At 40.2% G+C, this 12,698-nt stretch overlaps 1 protein-coding gene across 2 annotated transcripts in view; it reads left to right on the top strand.

The window, feature by feature from the left end:
- PIEZO2 (piezo type mechanosensitive ion channel component 2) overlaps positions 1-12,698 on the top strand; it is a 1,179,452-nt gene that overhangs the window by 789,336 nt on the left and 377,418 nt on the right. The window contains exons 16-18 of one of the 2 annotated variants that reach the window (XM_078688151.1): positions 3,371-3,519; positions 4,507-4,680; positions 9,211-9,252. In XM_078688151.1, the coding sequence (XP_078544277.1) occupies positions 3,371-3,519; positions 4,507-4,680; positions 9,211-9,252 (365 nt within the window). The remainder of the gene's footprint in view (positions 1-3,370; positions 3,520-4,506; positions 4,681-9,210; positions 9,253-12,698) is intronic. The other variant, XM_078688152.1, reaches the window with a different exon arrangement.

Genomic DNA, 12,698 nt, shown 5'->3' with positions numbered 1-12,698 from the left:
AATAATGTAAGTTGCTGTGTACACAACCTATGCTGAACATTTTCAAGCTGGGCAAAAGGAACTTGCATATTTTTAAGGACTGTAAAAGGGGATTGACCAACACATGTTACGCACATGTGTTTTTCTTGATGATCTATGCGTATTCAAAAGCTATTCCTTCACTTACATCACACATACATCATCTCACGACTGTTTTAGGGGAGGAGTGCATCAAAAAGAGATCTATTCTTAGCCATGTTTGATTTCATTCTGCCCTATCGTCTAATGTACAAACCTTTATGATCTTAAGTATACATCTTTACATTCTCACCGTTTACTATACATGAAAATGTTAGCCCAATATTCTACATGACTGACCTTTTAAGGCCAGTCCTCTTTAAAGGCCTGTCCTTGAATGTTGTCTCTGCACCCATATGGCATGAGCGTTAGATTTATCCTAATATCATCAGGCTTTTGTACTTGGTATATCATTTTTGCAAACCTTTTCATGCTGGAAATGTTTGCTGGGAGGTGCAGATGAGGGCAAAACAGGGTTAGTGCCACTTGGCAACTGTCATCTCTCCACTTCTCTCAGCCTCTTCTCCTCACCCAGGAAATGCCCCTGATTTCCCACCTCCCTCTATCAAGGCCAGGGATTTAGCCTGGGGGGGAGGTGGGGAATGGAGTGTTACAGCCCCCTAATAAATGTATTCTCTAATAAATAGTTGGGTACAGGTGCTTTCAGTTGTGTATAGTGAGGTATCTGTCGGATTTCACCTGGGATTTTTACATACACACACAGACAAGAGTACACGCACTCTTCTCTCTGTTTTGCAGCTCTTGAAACATGATGGTTATTTAACAAAAGAATGAGTTTTAAGTACCCCTAACAATCCCCACTCCTCTCCCTTTCCACTTGCCCGAAAGCCCTCATGACGTGCTTCTCATATCATTTAATTTGACCTGATAAGCCAGTGTGATTGTTGTAAAATCCGAAGCTCACACCCCTCCAATTTTATTGGCCAAGCTACGCCACTAATCAAGGTCTATTCACCACCTGTATCAGCTCAGCTGTGTTGTGAGCCATGTCCCTTCCCCTGAATGGAGTGCACATCCTTTCCCACTCCCAGATCATGTTATGATTCTCTTTGGCACCTCTTTCACATGGTGGCTGTGGGAGATTGCAGGTTGCTAAGGTTGCCACATTGTTTTGCTAGTCCAGATCTTCCCACCTGCTCGAATCCCTGGTGCTGAAAATGATAATTTAAGTCAGGCTGATTGGGCTTTAACTTCACCTTGGAAAGTTGGGTGAAGTCGAGATTATCTGCTTAACACTGCTATTGTTAAATAATTCTGGCATCACGTGATGAGGCAGGTGCAATTACTCTTTGCCACTCTTAATTACAATGTAAACATGGCACTTGTTCATAAAGTCCTTCTCAAAACACCACTTGTTGAAGATCACCCCGTCTACAGGATACCATGTTTTCAGTGATGTACTTTTTGAATACTGTTGCCTGTCGCATTAGTAAAATTGGATCAGTTATGATAAAGTCCAGGACTTCAGCCATGTTGTCATATCAACATGGTGTGGTTTAACAATTTTAAATATTACAAGAAAGAACTCTAAAGCACCTGGAGATATATTATACAAAGTGCCCATGGGCGCAACGGGTGTCTATGCCTGTTGTTTGTATCCACAGGACACTTTAGTGTTACAAAAGTGAACACAGTTGCTTGTACGAACCCTTCTGTGAAATTGATTGCACCAACATGCATATTGTGCCTGCATGCCCAGAGACATTTTAAGGCATTGTCAAAGTGAGCTCCAGCCCAGGGCTCCAGCCTTTCAGAGTAGAACCAGCTCTGTTCTGCAAAGTAAAGTCCACATTTGTAAAGCGCACAATCTTTTAGCTCAAAACAGGACCGCACATGTGAAAAATGGGAGGGGCTTATTTGCAATATCAGTGAGCTGTTGCTGTGTTACAATATTGAAAACACACATCACTATCTCTCAACATTAGATGTAAACAAATTGAGAAATTGGAGGAGTGTCTGTGCACTGTCAGTCACCTGCCCAAAGAGGGCATGAAAGAGCAGAAATTAGTTAATAAATTCAAGGCTGAACAAGGGCCCCCAAAATACGATTGGTCTGCGGTCCCCAAAATTCTCAAGATGTCCCTGATTACACCCATGCCACAGTACAGACCTAAAGAGATATTGGACGGAGCGCTGAAACTTTTCAGACACTCAATCCCAGTCACAGATCAGGGTTGAATCCAGCATCATTCGTTAGCTCCCTTCACCTCCTCAGTCCAGATCCAGCTATATGCAAATCAGTCTTGACCCTGTGCTTTAAGGGAACAATGAAGATGAAGGGTGCTACCCAGAAACCGGTCCCAGGATGCTTGTTTCCAGTCCAGGGAGTACCTGGCCTGGCAGTTCGGGCTGGACTGTTCCCATTGGGCGTTGGGTCAAGACTGATTTGCATATGGCTGGGTCCAAACTGGAATGGCATAGTGAGCAAAAAAACAATGGATTTAGGCCCAGATCTCTGTACTGGGGTGAATGTATGACATTGTTCTGCATTCGGACCATCAATTGTTCTTTTTGCATTTGTCACCCCGAGTGGGACCGGTATGCCCAGACATGGGTCCCGTGCACTACATACCACTGGAGTCAAGCTATCCTGGGTGATGAGGGCTGAAAACCCGAAATGGGTCCTAGGTTGCTTGTTTCCAGTCCAGGGAAGACCTAGCCTGGCAGTTTGTACCTGACTGTTCCCATTGGGTGCAGGGTCAAGACTATTTGCATATGGCTAGGTTCAAACTGGAATGGCATGGTGAGCAAAAAAACAATGGAGTTAGGCCCAGATCTCTGTACTGGGGTGAATGTACGATATTGTTCTGCATTCTGTCCATCAATTGTTCTTTTTGCACAGTACAGACATGGCCGCAGGGACAAGCAAGTCATCAGTAGTTGCACTAATGGTGTGCCACCTTGAAGCGTTACAGTGTCTCCCCCAGGACTCAAGTAATTCACCTGCAGTCAGCCAAAGCACCGCGAGTGGGGAAGAGATGCCTGCCCCACTTTAACTACCACTTTAACCATGAGGCGGGTCTCTGTCTGAAGTGTTTTCCTCACATACTTTGGTGTAAAACTCTGAATGATGAATTGTTTCCTCACAAATCTTTATGTAGGAAAACCTGTGCTTGCAGTAATTATCACACAAGTTGGAATCCCAGTTCAGGCACAACGTTTGTTCCCAAATCAGGATTTCCAGCTTGATTGGAAGGAGGACATTTGTGTTTAAAAAGAGTATCATGCCATTTATGTTTTGTTTGGTGTTGCCGTAATGAGATACTTGACCGCTTTGCTTTTGTGTTTTCAGGTGCACTATGAATGGTGGAGACGAATTCTAAAATATTTTTGGATGTCTGTGGTTGTTTACACTATGCTGGTGCTTGTCTTCATCTACACATATCAATTCAAGTCATTTCCGCCACTTTGGATGAACATGACCGGGTTGGACAAGGATAAGTGAGTATTTGGGTCAGTTTAGCTTCGCTCATCTGATGGATAAGCTCAATGCATTTGTTTTTTGTAAAAATACTGACATTATTTTCGGTCCAATCATACATTTAGCCTGTTCATGAGAATATATATCTCTCTATTTTGCTTTTTGTAGGGTCTAGTCAGGGCCGGACTGGCCGTAGCGGGCACCAGGCAATCCCCCAGTGCGTCACAAGGGTGGGGGACAGTTTTAGGCCCCTGGGGGCTGTTTTTGTTACAGGGCCGATTTTGCAGCATAGCTGCAAAATTGGCCCTGTAACAAAATCCGCCGAAAACCGGCCCAGCAAAGAGCTCGGTCGCACCCCAAACCCCAACCTGCCCCCGGTGGGCCGCCGAGCACTTTGCCAGGCCCGTTTTTGGTTCCCAGTCCGGCCGTCTAGTTTAAATTACCAGGTATCTGAGGTATTATTATTTATCTGATAGTAAAGTAATGCACTGCCAGTGGAGGAGAGGGCTTCCTCCAGAACTGCAATATTGGTCTGTACGGAAAGGTTAATGAAGGCACAGGTTTGAATCAATCTCTTACTGCAGGCAATGCACTCAGCTATGGTATCTCGGGAGTCAATGAATAAATATCTGGCTTAATCCTGTCAAGCAGACACCTTTTTTGTGTTGGGAAAACATTCAGGAATGTCTCTATCCCGACATAGAGAGATGCAGAACACAGGGGGCCTCTCTGTTTATAATAGTTTAAAATGTACATAGGACACAGTAAAGCCTGAATTGCATCCAGATAAACAATTATATTATTGATCTATTTCTTGATCTGACAAGTATAAGACTAAATTTCCCTTAAAAGATTGGAATCTGTGACCATGCAGATGCTCCAAAACTAATTTTGCCCCTTGGGTAGTCTCGCTGAATTTACTTTTGGTATTACATATGCAAATGTGCTTTCCAAGCTGTGATAATCGAGATTGTAATTAATTCACAATATGATTTCTTCCTTTTCAGACTGGAAGATCTTGGTCTCGAAACCTTTACAGTAGCTGATCTCTTCACACGTATCTTTATCCCAACCTCATTCCTTCTAGTGTGCATTTTACACCTTCATTATTTCCACGACCGCTTCCTCCAGCTCACAGATCTCAAATCTGTAACCAGCAAACAGGACAGCACCATTTACAGGTAATAGGAAGATAAATGTTGTTCTTCGGTTATTAGCATAAATGCTCTAATCAAATATACTGATGTGTCAATCTTTTAAAGGACACTGAAGAAGGACTGGTGAGTATGAAGTATGTGGATAATGCACTCCTGTTACTTCTATTGATTGCTTGCTTATGATCGTTTCTTGGTGTCAAAGGCAGGTATTAGATATCAAGTCATCAGGGGTTGGGCTGATCCTGGGTTAAATGGCAGCTATTGCATACCATGTTATAATGTCATCCTGGGTTGGACTGATTGCTGGTGTAAATAAAGCACTGGCCATAGCGTCCCACAAAGGAACAGATTCACCAAGCTTTTTCAGGAGTGATTTTATCTTACACTTGATTTATTTGTGATATATCCTTGAATTTCCAAGAGTAAGAAACACTTATTTGTTGAAAAAACATTTTGGTTGGTTCAAGAGATTTTGGGAATTTGAAGCATGTCTTCTAATGGTATATTTACTCTGCAGTCAGAAACCATCAGCTCCTCTTGTTGTTATATTACACATGAATAGGCATGAGTATGAAAAGGGAAATCCAATTCAATCAATGTATTAAGTCATGACATGATTTGCACAGTTTTTTTGTCTAGATAAAAGTAACATGTGATGTAACTTCCTTCATATCTCACACAATGTCCAGTTAGAGTTGAGCCTACTGATTATTATTAGAGCCTCCTTATTTGTCTTAAGTGCATGAGTCAAATCAATCCCACAACAGGTAGCCATGCCTTAACTAATGTATTTGCAAAGTTTCCTTCAGAAAGTTAGTCTGTGTCTTTGGTTTTCACATGATTTAGTAAGCGGCCATCTGCATTTAAGAGGTGGTATATTTTGCAATTTCTTTGTAAAATATACCTTCACTAAATAGAAGTTAAACAGAAGGCAAATAGAGAATGCAACAAGGAAACTGTCACAAAACCAGATTTACTAGTCCACACTCATTAAGAGTGAGAGAACAGGAAAAATAAATTAATGATTTAATGAAATCCTTATCTCTTCTACCCAAAAGCTCTGTGGACAATTTGGTTATCACGTGGTGTTCTTGATCTGAATTTCTTCAAATAAAGGTATCTAGGCGGCATTACTTATTGATGCCAAAGTTGTTTGGATGATGTCTTATCCATCCTGCAATTCTTTTTGCCGATGCAGGATTCCACTATTCCTCTATGAGTAGAGTGGTGACCTCTAACTTTTCCGATAAAATTGTAATTCCTAACATAAATGATGCAGGATATACCTGTCACATGCATGCCTGATTAGAGCAGAATGCTCCTGTACACATTTGCAACATGATGCTTTATCTCTGATGGCAAAAGGTTATCCATCAGATGTTCTCTAAAGCATTTTCAAGTGAAAAGATATGGATATAGTAGAGCCCATTTTTAGAGGCCAAGGAAGCTACCTTAAGTAGACATGTTATGGCTCAAGTAATGCATTAAACATCACAACAACAATGCAAAATAATGGTATGAAAAGTGTGTGTGTGTGTGTGTGTGTGTGTGTTAACTTGTGGATAATGCTAACCAACCTCATTTTTCCCAGTTGTGGCATTGTGACAAGTGAAAATAGAAACAAATATCATTTAAGGTATGAGAAGCTCGATCAGAGGAAGCTCTACCGCTATCTAATCAAAGTGGCACGGAACTGCTTTAGGTATCTGTCTTCAATGATAATGCAATTCTACAGTCAGTGCTTTCAATTTCATTTACGAATGGTGCCATTTTTGCGTGGCTGTTGTTTGTTTTGTGGATAAAAGTCAATGTTTCCTTATCTGCAGATCACGATCACAGCACATGGCACAATTTGACTGAAATGGAAATCCAAAGGATTTAAGCATCAGTAGCAAAAAATGGTCATTGCAAATTATATATGTTACATTAGTGACATTGTTTCCAATCCTACACCAACATTCTTTGTTTTTTTCTGTCTGTTAGTGGATCCAGATTGTAAGTAGCAGTCAGGTTAAACCACAGATGCTTACTTTGACTACATCACTAATGTACCATGAATGCCAAATTTATCACACTTGACATTCTCATTGAGCCACATGCTTTAAAAGGTGATAATTCTAGTGCTGTGGCATCTGCATGAAAACACCCACCATGCAGTACTGCGTTATCAGAGAACTTGATGTGAAACAATTGAGCATTGCTTCCACCAGCTTTGTCACCGACATCTGTCACAAATCGCATTTGCATGAGGAAAGCAATAGGACTACTGTGGACAGTGGAAATCTTATAAAAGTTTATTTCATGTGCTGCTGTGTGTCCATCTTCATATGGCAGCATGGTGGCCAGCCATCTTATACTCAAGAACTGATCTTGGGGAGTCAGTATAATACCATATAAGTACTCTTTCCCTTATTCCATTTTGGTGATAACACATAACACTGCCCACATTTCACATGAAGGTTTTAAGGAGACTATTTGAAAGGCAGTCAGTTGGTAACTCAACTTCCTGTTCTTTTTCACTTGCAAGCATACAGAAGTACAGGGAAAATGTATATTTCCCACAGATATAAGTACACATGTACCTTGCATTTTTCACTGCAATAATTTGATCCTATGTGTTTCAGTAGGAGTGGAGTTGTATTTCTGACCTCTCACAGAAACCAAATGCTTTAAAAAAAATCCAGATCAAATAATGTTTTCATATCTACATTACAACTGCAGTGGTGGATCGCAGTGGGAGTGCTGGAAGTGGGGGAGGGGCAGGGTGGGGGTAGTGGAGTCAGACATACGACGTCTACAAGTAAAGAAAGTAAATAAAACGGTTTACCTTGCGCTCACTGCATTGCCGAGTTGGCGATGCAGCGAGCGCAAGGTAAATAGTTTTATTTATTTATTTACTTACTTTACTCTTGGGTGTCGTATGTCCGAATCCACTACCCCCACACCCTTTCCCTCCCCCGCCTCACCACTCCGCAGCACTCCCACTGTGAGCCGCCACTGTACAACGGATTATTATATGGGAGAGTTACATGCAAATAGAAGGTGTAATTCTGACCAAAAAAAAGTGACAAGCATGAGAGAAATAAGCATGTGGAATGTTCCTGTGAACATCACTTCTTTTGTCTACATAAGGATAGAGACCATTATTGTGCTCCCCCAGGATTTGTACTGAGACTGTGATCTCAGGATATCACTTCATAGGATAGCTCATTCCTGCTCATTTTAGCTCTTATTACTGCCTTGTTTCTCATGCTTAGGGAGTCACTTGCCTGAAGTACATTGTTGGCACTATGAAATAGCCCGCTTTAGCTCACCTGTCCCCATTACTGTCCTCATGAGGCCCATAAACTTCTAGCTATATGAGTCTCTCTAATTATTTGTCTTGTTCCCCTTACTAATTAACCAGTCCTCTTTTTTAGAGTTTGTCCCTCTCCTTCCTCAGTCTGGTGTATGCACACCTGGAATTGGTTCAAACTATAATTGCATCTCGCTCAGACCAGACTTTGTGTAGATTGTTGCCAATGTCTTGGATGTTAACAAGAATTATTGAGACATGTAGTATGAACTGCAACTGGTGAAAATCTTTAATAAGGATTTGAACAAAGTCGACACAATGCTTGCAGAACTCCTGGGAACTTTACATCCAAACGTACCACTTACCTCAAAAGGCACTATTTTTGTGTGAATTTAAATGACACGATGTTATGATTTTGCAATAAAATCTATGAATGTCCATCTAGTAAGAACTTATTTAGGCAAGCCAACAGATCTGGCATATCTTTTACATGGACTAACACTTGGTTAGATGCAAAGTAACTCTGCGGAACAAATTCACCAATAATAAATATACTGCTATACCAGATGAGCCATTGCTCACTGAATGATGCTGCATAGGGGGAAATATGTTACTATAATTATCACAGGACAGGCAGAACAAATAAGTATACAATTTAAACGTGAATAGCGATCTTTATGTTTTAACATTGTGGTATGTTACTCTCCTTCCCATTCTCCCACTGGTTGTATATTTTGCATATTTGGGTATGCACTGGTACCTGTGAGTCATTTTTACGCTTAATCTTTGATGGCGGGAAAAATCAGAAGCCATCAATGGGAAGTCTATGGTCTGTACAGTAGTTATTCCTGGGAAAGATCAGTCGATAAACCTAAAAAAACCGACATAGCCCTTCTCCTGTACCAAATGTAAAGGACTGTGAAATATAAATGTAAAGTTCCAAAGCAGAGTGCAGAGCAATCTATATGTACCCAGACACTTGAGCTTTCTAATCTCACTGACAATCACTAACCATTCAATTCTCAACCATCCTTAACACTTCTCATGTGCAGACTGCAGGCTGTCTCTTGTGTTTGTGCTTCTTGGCTTTAACTCATTGCATTGGTGTACTTGCCTTCTAGCCTGGATAGATCAGTCTGACTATGTGTGTGCTTCTTGATGTTGTGACATTCATACCTACTTAACACTCTCCTTTTTTCTCTCTCCTTAACTCATTTTCCATTGCATGTGTTCTTGTGCTTCCATCTCTCACCTCGTAGCCATGCCAAAGTCAATGGTCGTGTTTATCTAATAATAAATAGGTGGGTATTTAACCTTTAAATGTTTCAAATTCTGCTTTCTTTGTGCACACCTTAGCCAACAGAAATATGTTGTACATTTTGCTAATAGAAGCATAACAAGGGGACATTTAAATTTTATTTTGGATGCAGACAATGGTTTTAAATCGACCACATTAGTTTAAATTATCACGTCTGTGACCCTTCAAATATTTTAAGTTCACTCAACACATGGGGTCCGTTGCTACCTTTTAATGTGTCTAATGGCAGCCATAAAGCTAGCCGAGTAGCACATGTTCAGAGCAGGAAGGTGATCATGTAGAACGTCTATTTCCTCTGGGCATCACACTTGCAATTCACATCTAGTCATCGTATATTTAAAAAAATTCACTGAAGTAATGAGTGCCTTGCGTTTTCATGTTAGCAGGTTGACCTGAAATATGCTCAAAGTGCAGCTTCAATGTAACTATAGAGTACAGCTAGCCTGCTTCAAAGGTTAATAAACTGTTCAAAACACAGAGTTTAAATGAAAGGGCTGAATATAAGGGGTTGGGATGGTCGGTGTTTTTTTCTATTTTCACTATAGGGTATTGTTAGTTTTTCAGTACGCCTGTAGTGAGCTGATGTCTATTTTTTACCATTCACGTAAATGCCTACACAGTGCCAATGAATGCCTCACGTTTCTACCGCAAGCCTTGTATGAACACACAAGATTGCACAAGAACCATACCTTTCAGAATGTTGGGCACTGTGCTTCATTCAACTAAATCCTAAGTGTAACTGTTAAGATAAATGTACAAAATATGGTCATAGAACATATCAGTGACACGGATAAGCTTTATACTACAAGAAGGAAGAATTGGCACAAATTCTTCCAATCATTGCACTTACATAAAATTTCAAAGGTTAGATATCAAATTTTCCACCATATTCTCCTCTCTCTCATCTGCCCTTCTGTGCTGTTAGAAGGGCTCTGTACTGGAAGTACTGGACAGACTGAACGGTGTCCCTCCCATTCATACGGTGAAGGCTAAGTATGTATGGGGCTCTGTACATTGTCACTAACACTTCGAATGTGAGTCAAAAAGAAGTAAGCAACCAAATGTAGTAGCTTTATTGGATCGATAGGCTGAGCCACACACATTCCATTGTCACATTTTGAGAACGTATGGATCCCTGATTCAATGCAATGACAATATTATTTCTAGGAAGGATGATTTTTGATCAGGTCTTTGCAAAGTACGGGTTTTATACAGATGCCAGAGCTTTAAACAGGATATCTTTATTCCAGTGACAAATAGCAAGGGAATCATCACAGCTATGCTTTATCCCTTCGCTTCCTTCAGATCCTCTGCCTCAACACATCAGAATAAAAATGGCACATATGAGATCATAGTTTCAACATAAATATGTAGATGACAAGGCATTAAGAGGCGTGTCCTAACCCATTCAATACCTGCTTTGTTATCATCCATCATCTGCAAGTCAGCAATCAACACCGGTAACTAGGTTGATAGAGGACAAATCCATAACCTTACCCATCTTTCAGTTTTCAATCCAATGTCTTTAATGCAGCTATTAGACCTTAGATTGCTTCAGTAAAGGATAATATTTGAGTCATAGATCTTAGTACTCCATATCATGCAGCTATTAAGGGCTAGTGCAATCCTATTAGAATCAACTATTGAGCTATAAGGTATCATGAACAATGGTTTGTAGGGTGGGAGAGCACCACGTTCCATGATGTGCTAACTCAGTGCCTGTTATTATACTAAGAACCATCATTCAGACACAAGTGATCTGATTCACAACAGTGAACTAACACTTTTCTCTAAGATTACATTTTTTTGGTATTCAGCATCAGCGAGTTTAATTTTACTAATCTTAATTTTTCCAAATGTGAATACTTGCAGCTAGGGTGAAAGACCTCTGCACATAAAAGAGAGGACAGACCTATCTTCTTAGGTGTAGATACTGCCCCACAAGTGTGGAGTCGCACCAGGTGTAAATTTACTATTAGTAAAATTAAACTCTTAGTTTGTGAATACCAAAACAAAAGTGTAAGTTTACCTTTGTGAATCAGGCCCTAAGTATTTTGATACTTCATTATCTTAATGGTCTTACAATATATTATGATGTCATATTAGTAATGCAGAGTTCTCAAGAAAAGTACAATATTTCATAGGTGTGCTGAAAGCTATATTGCTCCCCACCAGCGACAATGTGAAATTGAAGACTCAACCTGTGTCGAGCTGACACTAATGAGTTTGGTGTTAACCTGTAGCCTGAACCCATGTCAAACAGTGTTCCAGCATATGTAATGGCACTCCTTACTACAATGCGGATGTTTCATTAGCTCTTCGCCTCAGTGTGACATTCTCTATGTCCAGTGTTGAACAGTAACCGCCCAATTGACATTTTCCAAGCACAGTATTAGAGTTCTTGGTTGCAGCCTATGGCTTTCTTTTCTTCTATTGTGTGTCTTCAATTATATGTTGCAAGATCTGTTTAAGAAACAAGCAATTTAAAAAAAATTCCAACACAGAGCACGGTGCCCCTTGAGGATTTCTGTAAGGAAGATATAAAATTATCAAATCTATCATGAAGTATCCAAAACATAGAATTAAATCGAGTGACTGTAATGTTTGTGATGATCATCATATCACAAAATATCCTCAATAAAAACCCTTGAAATATAAAAAAAAGCTTCTACTCTTAATGTTTTGCTACATTTCGAGACACAATTTTAAGTTCAGGCGACACCAGTGTGTATGAAAGTAAATAAGACGTAGTAAAATGTTCAGCGATAAAACCTACCATTCTTGACACCAGCCACACTGTTGACAACTGTGTCATACATGTCTTGGTATGGTTAATGGCCATTTGCAACTGAGGAAGCAAATCGCAGCGTATTTTAAAAACATAACTCACTGAAGCTGTGAATACGATTACAGCCGTCATATGTAGCTTCTCCAAACGTTTTAGTTATTTACAAAGCCTCAGACTCACAGGAAGAAGATTACAACATAGGATTACGTTTGCTCAAGTAGACAGTATTTGACCTACATCTAAGAGATAAAGATGTCCTTTAGTTTACCAAATAGAAACCATTGACACTTATCATCAAATGATTTTCGGAATAGTTATATGTGCTAATCATTGCTCGATTGTTTGATGCATGTCACCAGTAAAGAGGAGGACAACCAAATGCCAGAAGTGCCTGTAACCTATGCAGCTTTGATAGAGGGTTTTGATGTCACTTTAGTCCAAACTTTGCTCAGCATTGGTCACGATCACACTCTGCTATTTCCAATCTTTCAGATTCATATGTTAATTTAAGGTAAAGATATAGCATAAGAAGAAGAAGCCCAGGATTTCCGCAGTACCTGGGGCTTTTCTAGGACAATGGCTTTTTAAGCCACATTTCAGTTTTAGCCATTCACGAGCCCACTTGCCGACAAAGCTGCGTG

The sequence above is a fragment of the Lissotriton helveticus genome, chromosome 4_1 (genome assembly GCF_964261635.1).
Source record: "Lissotriton helveticus chromosome 4_1, aLisHel1.1, whole genome shotgun sequence".
NCBI classification, from domain to species: Eukaryota; Metazoa; Chordata; class Amphibia; order Caudata; family Salamandridae; genus Lissotriton; species Lissotriton helveticus.
The sequence above is the reverse complement of the archived record's forward strand: the minus strand, read 5'-3'. Positions and strand labels throughout refer to the sequence as shown.